Source organism: Hemitrygon akajei, chromosome 31, assembly GCF_048418815.1.
Source record: "Hemitrygon akajei chromosome 31, sHemAka1.3, whole genome shotgun sequence".
Classification (NCBI taxonomy): Eukaryota; Metazoa; Chordata; class Chondrichthyes; order Myliobatiformes; family Dasyatidae; genus Hemitrygon; species Hemitrygon akajei.
The window spans coordinates 1,360,978-1,375,857 of record NC_133154.1 but is presented as its reverse complement, the minus strand read 5'-3'; the positions used below and the strand labels follow the sequence as shown (position 1 = coordinate 1,375,857).

The 14,880-nt window shown below is 55.4% G+C and overlaps 1 protein-coding gene across 1 annotated transcript in view; it reads right to left on the bottom strand.

Moving 5' to 3' along the window:
* Positions 1-14,880, bottom strand: part of LOC140719271 (coronin-1A-like) — a 42,926-nt gene that overhangs the window by 15,453 nt on the left and 12,593 nt on the right. The window contains 7 exon segments of the mRNA XM_073033779.1: positions 3,361-3,407; positions 3,410-3,464; positions 5,946-6,065; positions 8,739-8,920; positions 9,526-9,655; positions 10,358-10,480; positions 11,502-11,701. Of these exon segments, the coding sequence (XP_072889880.1) occupies positions 3,361-3,407; positions 3,410-3,464; positions 5,946-6,065; positions 8,739-8,920; positions 9,526-9,655; positions 10,358-10,480; positions 11,502-11,699 (855 nt within the window). The 5' untranslated portion in view covers positions 11,700-11,701.

Below are 14,880 nucleotides of genomic sequence, written 5' to 3'. Positions count from 1 at the left end.
TCTTTCCTGCCCGGGTCAGTCTCCCTTCTCACAGAGTGATCTAACACAGAACAGGTGCTTCAGCCTGTTCAGGCTTCGGTACCTCCTGCCCAATGGGAGCTGTGAGAAGGTGGATGTGGACAAACAGGAGCAACACCCTGGTCAGCACAGATGAGTTGGGTTGAAGGACCTGTTCCATCATAGACCCGATACAGATTACAGAGGAGGGGAGTGTACCGTCTTGAGGCGAATTAGGGTGGATAAATCCCCAGGGCCTAACAACGTGTTCCCTCAGACCCTACGGGAGGCAAGTGCAGAAACTGCCGGAATCCTCGCAGAGATATTTATATCATCCTTAAAGACAGGAGAGGTACCAGAGGACTGGAGGCTTGCCAATGTCGTCCCACCGTTTAAGAAAGGCTCTAAGAAAAACCAGAACATTATAAGCCAGTGAGCCTGAGATCAGTTGTGGGAAAGTATTGAAAGGTATTCTAAGTGAGTATTCGGATAGACATGGACTGATTAGGGACAGTTAGCATGGCTTTGTGGATGGTAGGTTGTGTCTAACCAAATGTATAGTTTTTTGAGGAAGGAAAATTGATGAAGGGAAGGCAGCAGATGTTTTCTACATGAACTTTAGCAGGGTATTTGACGAGGTCCTGGCATTCAACATGAGGTAGTAAATTGGATTAGACATTGGCTTTGTGGGAGAAGCCAGAGTGGCCGTTGGAGGGTTGCCTCTCTGACTGAAGGTCTGTGACTAGTGGAGTTCCATAGGGATTAGTGCTGGGTTCTTTGCTGTTTGCCATTTGTATCAATGATCTGGATGATAATGTGGTTAACTGGATCAGCAAATTTGTAGATGGCTCCAAGATTGGGAATGTAATGTACAGCCAGGAAGACTGTGAGAGCTAGAAGTGTGGTCTAGATCAGCTGGGAAACTGGGCTGAAAACTGGCAGATGGGGTTTGGTGTATAGAAGTGCGAGGTGGTGCACTGCAGGAGGTCCAACCAGAGTGGGCCTTGCACAGTGAATGGGAGGGCACCGAGGAGTGTGGGAGAACAAAAAGATCTCGGAATACAGATCCATAATTCACTGAAATAGTGTCACAGGTAGAAGGGATTGTAACAAAAGCTTTTGGTCCATTGGCATTCATAAATGAATTGTATTGAGTACAGGAGAGGGGATGTTATGCTGAAGTTGTATAAGACATTGGTGAGGCCTAATTTGGAGTGTTGTGTGCAGGTTTGGTCACCTGCTACAACAAGGATGTAAATAAAGTTGAAAGAGTAGAGAGAAAATTTACAAGGTTGTTGCTATGTCCAGAGGATGTGACTTATAAGGAAATTTTCAATAGGTTAATACTGAACAGATTAGATATGGCAAAGTTATTTCCCATAGTGGGGGAGTCTAGGACAAGAGGGCACGAATTCAGGATTGAAGGACGTCCTTTTAGAACTGAGATTTGGAGAAATTACTTTATCAGAGGGTGGTAAACCTGTGGAATTTGTTGCCACGAGTGGCTGTGGAGGCCAAATCACTGGGTGTATTTAAGGCAGAGATAGATAGGTTCTTGATTAGATAGGGCATGAAAGGGTATGGGGAGCAGGATGACTGGAAGAATTGGATCAGCCCATGATTGAATGGCAGAGCAGACTCGATGGGCCAAATGGCCTACTTCTGCTCCTATATCTTGTGGTCTTGTTTTATGGTCTTAATCCTTGGAATTTAAAAGTTTAAGGAGAGATTTCATAGAGCTATACAAAACTATGAGGCATATAGATAGGGTAAATACAAGCAGGCTTTTTCACTGAGGTTGGGTGGGACAACAGCCAGAGGCCATGTGTTAAGGGTGAAAGGTGAATAGTTTAAGGGGAACATGAGGGAAACTTCTTCACCTAGAGGGTCATGAGAGTGTGGAATGAGCTGCCTGCACAAGTGGTGCTTGCACGCTGGATTTCAAAGTTACGGAGAAGTTTGGATAGGTACATGGATGGTAGGGGTATGGAGGGCCATGGTCCCAGTACAGGTCAATGGGGATAGGAAGTTTAAATGGATTGGCATGGATTAGATGGGCCGACAGGTCTGTTTCTCTGCTGCATTTTTCTATGACTCCAGAACAGCTAGACTACAAACTACTAAAAAAGCCACTGAACATTTAGAGACAAACGTGATTATACGAACATTTAAGTAAGCATAAGGAACGGTAAACGATTGTGAACTATTGAACTGTCACGTGAATTCACCCGGCTGCCGGCGGAAGGCGCTCGCTCAGTTGGCATTCGCTCGGTTGGCGCTCGCTCGGTTGGCATTCGCTCGGTTGGCATTCGCTCGGTTGGCACTCGCTCAGTTGGCCCTCGCTCAGTTGGCGCTCGCTCAGTTGGCATTCGCTCGGTTGGCATTTGATTTTACTTATTTTACTGCCCAAGCAACCCGATTAACCCTAACCCAATCACCGGGCAATTTACAAGACCAAAGAGCCTACCCACTACGTCTTTGGACGGTGGGAGGAAACCGGATGACCCAGGGGAAACCCATGCGTTCTGCACGGAGATGGGCAGACTCCGTTACAGACAGTGCTGGAATTGAACCGCAGAATGCCTCGATCTGTAATATGGTCGCACGAACCGCTACACTACCACGGCGGCCATTCCCGTGCTGTGTTCATCAAAGGGCAGCACCAGGAGGGCAAGTGTCAGCCTTCATGGGCGAGAGGGGGCAAGGTGCCTTTTGCTTCAACCATCAAAGGTCCCGAGGAGTATCGGGGACGGGTCCCATCTCCCTCTCTGTGCAACAGGATTAGTGTTTCAGTGACGGTCACGGGATCAGTACCTGCGGGCTGGGCGGAGGGGGCAGTTGGGGAATGAGGGAGAGTATCACCTCCCCACTAGACACCCACAAACCTGGATAAAGGAGCAATTCCCAGAATCTGGTCCACAGAGCCTCAAGTCCCTCACTCGCAACCCCTGCACCCTCAATCCCCTCATTCACTCGCAACCCCCTGCACCCACAATCCCTCATTCACTCACACACCTCTCCACCCTCAATCCCCTCATTCACTCATTCACTCCTCTCCCCACCACCTGTTCCCCTCCCTTCCCTGACCCCTCACCTTTCCCTCCCACTCCCCTCCTGGCAACACACCTCCCCTTACTTACTCAACTCCCCTGCCGCCTCTCCCCTCTGCCCACCCCTCTCTGTACCTCCTTCCTCCCACCATTCACTCCCCCACATCCCTTCATCTTCCCATCCCACCCGTCAGTCACACACAGCTTTCCCTATCCCATCTCTCATTGTAGTTCCCCTCTCTCTCCATTCTCCGTGGCCATCACGCCCTGACCACCACCCCCCACACGCCTCCACTCGCCCCCACACACCCACCTTGCCACACAGGTAGACAATGTTCGTGTCCGGGTCGTAGAAGGGATCATCACCCCACTGCTCACATCGATCTCCTGCATCGACAACGGGTTATCCATTGATTTCTGGGACGGGACAGGGTGGGGAGGAATTTGGCAGGGGTCAGATGTCATGATAGTCAGCCATTAAACCCTCCCCCCACAACAACGTTTCCCCACCCATTGACAGGAAAAAACTGTCACACCCTCCCCCTGACCATCGACACCCTCCCCCGATCATCAACATTCCCTCCTCTCCTTCCTTCCTCTTTCCACCTCACCCCTCCATCTCAACACTCTTTTCTCCATCCTCATTCTCCCTCCCTTAGCCTCACCCTCCTCTCTGTCACTCCTACTTTCCCATCCTGCTCTCCCCTCTCTCCCTACCTCACTATCTCTCCTTTCCAACTACACCCTCTCTCCCTCCCAATCCCTCATACCCCTCTCTCCTCAGTCTATCCGCACTCCTCCATGAACCTCTTTCTCCCTCTCCCCGTACTCACCAGGCCCACAGTCACCTCCCCCACCCCCCGTTCCCCCCATCCCTCTCTCTCCACTCTCCCCACTCTCCTCCCCGTACTCACCGGGTCCCACAGAGCCACCTCCTCTACCCCCCATTCCCCATCCCTCTCTCCCCACTCTCCCCACTCTCCTCCCTGTACTCACCGGGGTCCCACAGAGCCACCTCCTCTACCCCCCATTCCCCATCCCTCACTCCCCACTCTCCTCCCCGTACTCACCGGGGTCCCACAGAGCCACCTCCTCTACCCCCCCATTCCCCCATCCCTCTCCCCCTCTCTCCTCCCCGTACTCACCGGGTCCCACAGAGCCACCTCCTCTATCCCGTTCCCCCCATCCCTCTCTCCCCACTCTCCTCCCCGTACTCACCGGGTCCCACAGAGCCACCTCCTCTACCCGTTCCCCCCATCCCTCTCTTCCCCTCTCTCCCCACTCTCCTCCCCGTACTCACCGGGTCCCACAGAGCCACCTCCTCTACCCCATTCCCCCCATCCCTCTCTCCCCACTCTCCCCACTCTCCTCCCCGTACTCACCGGGTCCCACACACCCACCTCCTCTACCCCCCATTCCCCCATCCCTCTCTCCCCTCTCTCCCTACTCTCCTCCCCGTACTCACCAGGTCCCACAGAGCCACCTCCTCTACCCATTCCCCCCATCCCTCTCTCCCCACTCTCCCACTCTCCTCCCTGTACTCACCGGGTCCCACAGAGCCACCTCCTCTACCCCGTTCCCCCCATCCCTCTCTCCCCTCTCTCCCCACTCTCCTCCCCGTACTCACCGGGTCCCACAGAGCCACCTCCTCTACCCCGTTCCCCCCATCCCTCTCTCCCCACTCTCCCCACTCTACTCTCCGTACTCACTGGGTCCCACAGAGCCACCTCCTCTACCCCCATTCCCCCATCCCTCTCTCCCCACTCTCCTCCCCGTACTCACCGGGTCCCACAGAGCCACCTCCTCTACCCCCCATTCCCCCATCCCTCTCTCCCCTCTCTCCCCACTCTCCTCCTGTACTCACCGGGTCCCACAGAGCCACCTCCTCTACCCCCCGTTCCCCCCATCCCTCTCTCCCCTCTCTCCTCCCTGTACTCACCGGGTCCCACAGAGCCACCTCCTCTACCCCCCATTCCCCCATCCCTCTCTCCCCACTCTCCCCACTCTCCTCCCCGTACTCACCGGGTCCCACAGAGCCACCTCCTCTACCCCGTTCCCCCCATCCCTCTCTCCCCTCTCTCCTCCCGTACTCACCGGGTCCCACAGAGCCACCTCCTCTACCCCCCATTCCCCCCATCCCTCTCTCCCCACTCTCCCCACTCTCCTCCCTGTACTCACCGGGTCCCACAGAGCCACCTCCTCTACCCCCCATTCCCCCATCCCTCTCTCCCCACTCTCCCCACTCTCCTCCCTGTACTCACCGGGTCCCACAGAGCCACCTCCTCTACCCCCCATTCCCCCATCCCTCTCTCCCCACTCTCCCCACTCTCCTCCCTGTACTCACCGGGTCCCACAGAGCCACCTCCTCTACCCCGTTCCCCCCATCCCTCTCTCCCCACTCTCCCCACTCTCCTCCCTGTACTCACCGGGTCCCACAGAGCCACCTCCTCTACCCCCCATTCCCCATCCCTCTCCCCCCACTCTCCCCACTCTCCTCCCTGTACTCACCGGGTCCCACAGAGCCACCTCCTCTACCCCGTTCCCCCCATCCCTCTCTCCCCACTCTCCTCCCCGTACTCACCGGGTCCCACAGAGCCACCTCCTCTACCCCCCATTCCCCCCATCCCTCTCTCCCCACTCTCCCCACTCTCCTCCCCGTACTCACCGGGTCCCATAGAGCCACCTCCTCTACCCCGTTCCCCCCCATCCCTCTCTCCCCACTCTCCTCCCGTACTCACCGGGGTCCCACAGAGCCACCTCCTCTACCCCCCATTCCCCCCATCCCTCTCTCCCCACTCTCCCCACTCTCCTCCCCGTACTCACCGGGTCCCATAGAGCCACCTCCTCTACCCTCCATTCCCCCCATCCCTCTCTCCCCACTCTCCTCCCCGTACTCACCGGGTCCCACAGAGCCACCTGCCGCTCGGTCATGCGGCCGAAGCCCGTGGTGAGGATCTTCCCATCTGTCATGAAGATGGCTCGGACTGGGCGCATCCCCTCGTGGGGCTTCTCTTTCTCCTGCGGAGCGGGCAAGAGAGAGATGGGGATGTCAGCCCGTATGGGGAGAAATAGGGGAGGGAAGGAGAGACTAGGGAGGGGGTAGAGAGGGAGGGTCGAGAGAGAGAGAGAGGCCGGTGTGGAGTAGAGACTGGATGGGTTGGTCTAGAAGAAATAGGTAGAGTCTGGGGGAAGGGAGGAACGTGGAGATTGACTGGCAGGAGAGTACTGTGGACTGGACGTGTCCACAGGGGTTCGGGACCCATCAGGATGTGGGTCAGTTTCCGGGGGAGGGGAGGAAGGTGAGGAGGGGAGGAAGGTGGGGAGTGGACCGGCAGGGGAGTACTGTGGACCGGACGTGTCCGCGGACCCACCAGGATGTTTCCGGGGAGGGGAGGAAGGTGAGGAGGGGAGGAAGGTGGGGAGGGGAGAATGGTGAGGAGGGGAGGAAGGTGGGGAGGGGAGGAAGGTGAGGAGGGGAGGAAGGTGGGGAGGGGAGGAAGGTGGGGAGGGGGAGAGATGGTGAGGAGGGGAGGAAGGTGGGGAGGGGAGGAAGGTGAGGAGGGGAGGAAGGTGGGGAGGGGAGGAAGGTGGGGAGGAGAGAATGGTGAGGAGGGGAGGAAGGTGGGGAGGGGAGGAAGGTGGGGAGGAGAGAATGGTGAGGAGGGGAGGAAGGTGAGGAGGGGAGGAAGGTGGGGAGGGGAGGAAGGTGAGGAGGGGAGGAAGGTGGGGAGGGGAGGAAGGTGAGGAGGGGAGGAAGGTGGGGAGGGGAGAATGGTGAGGAGGGGAGGAAGGTGGGGAGGGGAGGAAGGTGAGGAGGGGAGGAAGATGGGGAGGGGAGGAAGGTGGGGAGGGGAGGAAGGTGAGGAGGGGAGGAAGGTGGGGAGGGGAGGAAGGTGAGGAGGGGAGGAAGGTGAGGAGGGGAGGAAGGTGGGGAGGGGAGGAAGGTGGGGAGGGGAGGAAGGTGAGGAGGGGAGGAAGGTGGGGAGGGGAGGAAGGTGAGGAGGGGAGGAAGGTGAGGAGGGGAGGAAGGTGGGGAGGGGAGGAAGGTGAGGAGGGGAGGAAGGTGGGGAGGGGAGGAAGGTGAGGAGGGGAGGAAGGTGGGGAGGGGAGGAAGGTGAGGAGGGGAGGAAGGTGGGGAGTGGACCGGCAGGGGAGTACTGTGGACCGGACGTGTCCGCGGACCCACCAGGATGTTTCCGGGGGAGGGGAGGAAGGTGAGGAGGGAGGTAGGTGGGGAGGGGAGGAAGGTGAGGAGGGGAGGAAGGTGAGGAGGGGAGGAAGGTGGGGAGGGGAGGAAGGTGAGGAGGGGAGGAAGGTGGGGAGGGGAGGAAGGTGAGGAGGGGAGGAAGGTGAGGAGGGGAGAATGGTGAGGAGGGGAGGAAGGTGGGGAGGGGGAGGAAGGTGAGGAGGGGAGGAAGGTGGGGAGGGAGGAAGGTGGGGAGGGGAGGAAGGTGAGGAGGGGAGGAAGGTGGGGAGGGGAGGAAGTGAGGAGGGGAGGAAGGTGGGGAGTGGACCGGCAGGGGAGTACTGTGGACCGGACGTGTCCGCGGACCCACCAGGATGTTTCCGGGGGAGGGGAGGAAGGTGAGGAGGGGAGGTAGGTGGGGAGGGGAGAATGGTGAGGAGGGGAGGAAGGTGGGGAGGGGAGGAAGGTGAGGAGGGGAGGAAGGTGGGGAGGGGAGAATGGTGAGGAGGGGAGGAAGGTGGGGAGGAGAGAATGGTGAGGAGGGGAGGAAGGTGAGGAGGGGAGGAAGGTGGGGAGGGGAGGAAGGTGGGGAGGGGAGAATGGTGAGGAGGGGAGGAAGGTGGGGAGGGGAGGAAGGTGAGGAGGGGGAGGAAGGTGGGGAGGGGAGGAAGGTGAGGAGGGGAGGAAGGTGGGGAGGGGAGAATGGTGAGGAGGGGAGGAAGGTGGGGAGGAGAGAATGGTGAGGAGGGAGAGGGAGGAGGGAGGAGGGAGGAAGGTGGGGAGGGGAGGAAGGTGGGGAGGGGAGAATGGTGAGGAGGGAGGAAGGTGGGGAGGGGAGGAAGGTGGGGAGGGGAGAATGGTGAGGAGGGGAGGAAGGTGGGGAGGGGAGGAAGGTGAGGAGGGGAGGAAGGTGGGGAGGGGAGGAAGGTGAGGAGGGGAGGAAGGTGGGGAGGGGAGGAAGGTGAGGAGGGGAGGAAGGTGGGGAGGGGAGGAAGGTGGGGAGGGGAGGAAGGTGAGGAGGGGAGGAAGATGGGGAGGGGAGGAAGGTGAGGAGGGGAGGAAGGTGGGGAGGGGAGGAAGGTGGGGAGGGGAGGAAGGTGAGGAGGGGAGGAAGGTGGGGAGGGGAGGAAGGTGAGGAGGGGAGGAAGGTGGGGAGGGGAGGAAGGTGGGGAGGGGAGAATGGTGAGGGAGGGGAGGAAGGTGGGGAGGGGAGGAAGGTGAGGAGGGGAGGAAGATGGGGAGGGGAGGAAGGTGAGGAGGGGAGGAAGGTGGGGAGTGGAGGAAGGTGAGGAGGGGAGGAAGGTGGGGAGGGGAGGAAGGTGGGAGGGGAGGAAGGTGAGGAGGGGAGGAAGGGAGGAGGGGAGGAAGATGGGAGGGGGAGGAGGGGAGGAGATGGGGAGGAAGATGGGAGGGGAGGAGGTGAGGGGAGGAAGGTGAGGAGGGGAGGAAGGTGGGGAGTGGACCGGCAGGGGAGTACTGTGGACCGGACGTGTCCGCGGACCCACCAGGATGAGGGTCTGTTTCCGGGGCTCGATGACTCTCAGCTTCTTGTCCTTGCACGTGGTGACGATGCGGCTGCCGTCCTGGTTCCAAGCCACGCTGTAGATCATGTCAGGATGGATGGTGTCAATCACCACTGCCTGCTCGGCCGTACTGATGTTCCAGATTATGATCACATTGTCTCCTCCTGAGGGAAGGGTGGTTGGGGATTGGAGAATGTCCAGTGAACCAGCCTCCTTTGCACTCTGACTCCACCCTGCCCTCTGCCATTTGAGATCCCTCTATCTGCACCTTGTCCCACAGTTGCAAACTCGAAACTTTACCCCAGAGAAACCCCTCCCTGACCTTTACCTCCTCAACAACCCCATTCCCTGACCTTACCCAGTAGCAACCCTTCCCAGACCACTACCCTGTGGTGATGTCATTCCCTCTCCACACTGACCTTTACCCACACGGACAATATTCCTTGACCTATAACCTGAGTGTGACCCAACCTCCTGCCTATAGCCCCACTGTGACCCCACTCCCTAACCTATTATCCATTATGGCCTCATCTGTAGCCCCAACATGACCCGATGCCCTGACCTTTACCACACAGTGACCACACTCCTGCTCCTTACCCCCATAATGACCCCACTGCTTGACCTCTCCCCCATGGTAAACGCACTCCATGTCTTTAACACACAGTGACCCCCCGTGATCTATCCCCATGCAGTGACCCCCCCCCGTGATCTATCCCCACGCAGTGACCACCCGTGATTTATGACCCCACACAGTGACCCCCAGACTGACCGGCACTCAGAAGCAAGTTGGAGGCAGTGGGGTGCCAGGACACGATGCCCACCCGCTTGGTGTGTCCCTCCAAGGTGACCAGGGGCTCAGAGAGGGTACTTGTTAAACCCCCCTCTGGGATCTCCCAGATCTGTGAGTAAGGAGAGAGAGAACCAGTGAGAGGGAGACAGGGAGTGGAGGAGAGAGAGTCAGACACTGGGGTAGAGAGGGAGAGAGAGTGGGGGAGAGAGAGTCAGACACTGGGGTGGAGAGGGAGAGAGAGTGGGGGAGAGAGAGTCAGACACTGGGATAGAGAGGGAGAGAGAGTGGGGGAGTGAGAGTCAGACACTGGGGTAGAGAGGGAGTGCATCAGTATCTGTAGGGAGGTGCTCAGAATCAGAGGCAGGAGGGAGGGAGAGGGAGAGAGAGTCACAGGTCGGCAGAGGCTTTGACAAGGGAGGAAGCAGTGGGACTGTGTCAAAATACATTAAAAATTGAGGGTTCAAAATAAGAAATCTTGGGTTGTAATCTTTGCAGATGCTAAAGCAAGAAGGAGAGAGGGGAAGGGGAGAGAAAAGCAAAGAGGAGAGAGGGGAAGAGAGGAGAAAGTGGGGCAGGGGAGAGGAGAGGGAAGAGGGGAAGGGGGAGAGGGGAGGGGAGTGAGAAGGGAGGTGGAGAGGACAGTGAGAGGGAGAGGAGGGGGAGTGAGAGGGGGATTGGAGAGAAGAGGGGAAGAGAGCAAGGCAGAGAGGGTGAGACAGTGAGGGGGAGTGTCCATGCAAGTTGGGTCACAGGGAGCATAAGGGAGATGGACAGAGGGAGGCAAGCGGGGGTGGGGGGGGTGGTTTCTGACCATGACTGAACAATCCTCTGATCCGCTGGCAATGATGTGGTCATTGTGGGGACACCATTCGATATCGAGCACCACAGCCGTGTGTCCACACACCAGGGGCGTGGACTTGTCAATTCTGCCACACTGTGAAATACAGAGACACAGAGTGAAACTCCCTCCACACCGTCCCATCACACACTCCCGGGGTCAGACACAGAGTGAAACTCCCTCCACACCGTCCCATCACACACTCCCGGGGTCAGACACAGAGTGAAACTCCCTCCACACCGTCCCATCACACACTCCCGGGGTCAGACACAGAGTGAAACTCCCTCCACACCGTCCCATCACACACTCCCGGGGTCAGACACAGAGTGAAACTCCCTCCACACCGTCCCATCACACACTCCCGGGGTCAGACACAGAGTGAATCTCCCTCCACACCGTCCCATCACACACTCGCGGGGTCAGACACAGAATGAATCTCCCTCCACACCGTCCCATCACACACTCCCGGGGTCAGACACAGAGTGAATCTCCCTCCACACCGTCCCATCACACACTCCCAGGGTCAGACACAGAGTGAATCTCCCTCCACACTGTCCCATCTCACACTCCCGGGGTCAGACACACAGTGAAACTCCCTCCACACCGTCCCATCACACACTCGCGGGGTCAGACACAGAATGAATCTCCCTCCACACCGTCCCACACTCCCGGGGTCAGACACAGAGTGAATCTCCCTCCACACCGTCCCATCTCACACTCCCGGGGTCAGACACACAGTGAAACTCCCTCCACACCGTCCCATCACACACTCCTGGGATCAGACACAGAATGAATCTTCCTCCACACCGTCCCATCACACACTCGCGGGGTCAGACACAGAATGAATCTCCCTCCACACCGTCCCATCACACACTCCCGGGGTCAGACACAGAGTGAAGCTCAACTGCACAGTCCTATCATACATACAGTACACCCCTCCCATTTCTGTCACCCCCCTCCCTCCCCTACACCCCCCAATCTCCGTTACCCCCACAGACCTCCTTGACTCTGTCAACCCCTCCCTCCCCTGCAGACCATTCCCACACCTACACCTCCTTCGTCCCATAAACCCTTACCCCTGTGACCCCCTCACTCCCTTCCTGCCCCTCACACCCACCTTGGATAGAGGGAGTACCATGAAGGGCCCTCCACCTCCTGCCTCGACGATGATGGCAAGGAACTTCGGGTTAACAGAGCAGAAGTTGCTGTCCCAGGTGTTCTGGGAGACGCGAATATCGTCGTAACACTGGTCTGCCTTTAGCGGCTGCCCGTACACATGACGGAACTTGCTGGTCCGAACTACCTTCCGCATCATTGCTGTTGGGGGGGTAGAGGGTGAGGGTAAGGCAATGGGCAGGAGGGGGAGAGAAGATGAGGTTAGGTTCAGACCATGAGAAAGAGGCCCCAGATAGGATTATTTTATAAACGGCCATTTAGGCCACATCTGGAATTCTGCAGTCAGTCTCTGGCCCTGAGGCTCAGGATGGAAGCTAGGGGAGTGAAGAAGAGGAGTGCAGTAGTGACAGGCGATTGCGTAGGTACAGGAGCAGACGGGAGACTCTGGGAATGTGAAGGAGACTCCCGGAGGGTATGTTGCCTCCAAGGTGCCAGGATCAGGGATGTCTCGGATCAGATCCGTGACATTCCAAAGGGAGAGGGTGAACAGCCAGAAGTCATGGTACATATTGGTTCCAAAGACTTAGGGAGGAGGTCCTGAAGAGAGAATATAGGGAGTTGGGCAGAAAGCTGAAAAGCAGCACCTCCAGACTCATGATCTCTGGGCTGCTGCCTGTGCCACGTCCCTCTGAAGGTACGATGATGATCGACTCAGGCTGAGAGGCCAGCGTCGGGCACTTTCATGCCTTACAAGGCGCGGAGCGAAAGACTGTGCCGCGCCACTAATCACACAGACTGAGGGTAGGAATGGTGCCACAACAGCAACCTGGCACTTAATGTCAGTAAGACGAAAGAACTGATTGTGGACTTAAGGAAGGGTAAGTCGAAGGAACACATACCAATCCTTATTGAGGGATCAGAAGTGGAGAGAGTGAGCAGCTTCAAGTTCCTGGGTGTCAAGATCTCTGAGGATCTAACCTGGTCCCAACACATTGATGTAGTCATAAAGAAGGCTAGACAGCAGCTATACTTTATTAGGAGTTTGAAGCGATTTGGCATGTCAACAAATACACTCAAAAACTTCTATAGATGTGCCGTGGAGAGCATTCTGACAGGCTGCATCACTGTCTGGTATGGGGGGGGGGGGGGGCTACTACACAGGACCCAAAGAAGCTTCAGAAGGTTGTAAATCTAGTTAGCTCCATCTTGGATACTAGCCTACAAAGTACCCGGGACATCTTTAGGGAGCGGTGTCTCAGAAAGGCAGCATCCATTATTAAAGACCTCCAACACCCAGGGCATGCCCTTTTCTCCCTGTTGCCATCAGGTAGGAGATACAGAAGCCTGAAGGCACACACTCAGCGATTCAGGAACAGCTTCTTTCCCTCTGCCGTCCGATTCCTAAATGGACTTTGAAGCTTTGGACACTACCTCACTTTTTTTAATATACAGTCTTTCTGTTTTGCACATTCTTAAATTATCTATTCAATATACATAATTGATTTACTTGTTTAATTATTATTATGTTTTATTTCATTTATTTTTGTTTTCTCTCTCTCTGCTAGATTATGTATTGCATTGAACTGCTGCTGCTAAGTTAACAAATTTCACGTCGCATGCCAGTGATAATAAACCAGATTCTGACTCTGAGGATACACATTGTACTGAAACGACAGGCAGGAAGGCAGAGGGGGAGGGGTGGCTCTGTTTGTAAAAGATGAAATCAAATCCTTAGAAAGAGGAGACGTAGGATCAGAAGATGTAGAATCCTTGTGGGTATAGTTCATAAATGGTGCATAGTTCTCTGAAGGTGGAATCTCATGTGGATAGGGTGGTGAAGAAAGCTTTTGGTATGCTGGCCTTTATAAATCAGAGCATTGAGTGTAGGAGTTGGGATGTAATGTTAAAATTGTACAAGGCACTGGTAAGGCCGAATTTGGAGTATTGTGTACAGTTCTGGTCACCAAATTATAGGAAAGATGTCAACAAAATAGAGAGAGTACAGAAAAGATTTACTAGAATGTTACCTGGGTTTCAGCACCTAAGTTACAGGGAAAAGCTGAACAAGTTAGGTCTTTATTCTTTGGAGCGTAGAAGGTTGAGGGGGGACTTGATAGAGGTATTTAAAATAATGAGGGGGATAGATAGAGTTGACATGGATAGGCTTTTTCCATTGAGAGTAGGGGAGATTCAAACAAGAGGACATGATTTGAGAGTTAGGGGGCAAAAGTTTAAGGGTAACACAAGGGGGAATTTCTTTACTCAGAGAGTGGTAGCTGTGTGGAACGAGCTTCCAGTAGAAGTGGTAGAGGCAGGTTCGGTATTGTCATTTAAAGTAAAATTGGATAGGTATATGGGCAGGAAAGGAATGGAGGGTTATGGGCTGAGTGCGGGTCAGTGGGATTAGGTGAGAGTAAGCGGTCGGCACGGACTAGAAGGGCCGAGATGGCCTGTTTCCGTGCTGTAATTGTTATATGGTTATATATGGTAGAGTTAAGAAACTGCAAAGGTAAAAAGACCCTGATGGGATTTACATACAGAGCTCTGACAGGATGTGGGATATAAGTTACAGCAGGAGGTAGAAAGACTTGTAATAAGGGCAATGTTACAATAGTCATGGAGAATTTCAATATGCTGGTAGATCGGGGGAAAAAATGCTGGAAACATAGAGAGGGAATTTGTAGAATGCCTACAAGATGGTTTTTCAGAGTGGCATGTAGCCCACTAGGGGATCAGCTATTCTTTTGGCCAAGTTTGTGGATGATACAAAGATAGGTGGAAGGGCAGGTAGTGTTGGGGAAGGAGAGTGTCTGTAGAGGGACTTGGACACATTGGGAGAATGGGCAAAGAAGTGGCAGGTTTTAGTGTTTAGGGAGGTGTACGGTCATACACTTCGGTAGAAGGAAAAAAGGTATAGACTATTTTCTAAATGGGGATAAAATTCAAAAATCAAATGTGCAAAGTGATTTGGGAGTTCTTGTGCAGGATTCCCTAAAGGTTAACTTGCTGGTTGAGTTGGTGGTGAGGAAGGCAAATGCAATGTTTAGCATTCATTTCGAGAGGAATATAATGTTGTAATGTTGTAATACAAGGATGTAATGCTGGGGCTTTATAAGGCGCTGGTCAAACCACATTTGTCGTATTGTGAACAGTTTTGGGCTCCTTATTTAAGAAAAGAAGTGCTGGCATTGGAGAGGGTCCAGAGGAAGTTCACGAGAGTGATCCCAGGAATGAAATAGTTAACACATTAGAAGAGTTTGAAAGCCACAGCAGTCAGACCTTTGGCACTGAGTCTGGCTCTGTGGCTTAGAAAGGAAGGGGGAAGAAGAGGTGAGATGTAGTGACATTCATTGGTCAGGGGAACAGCTCTGTGGATGAGA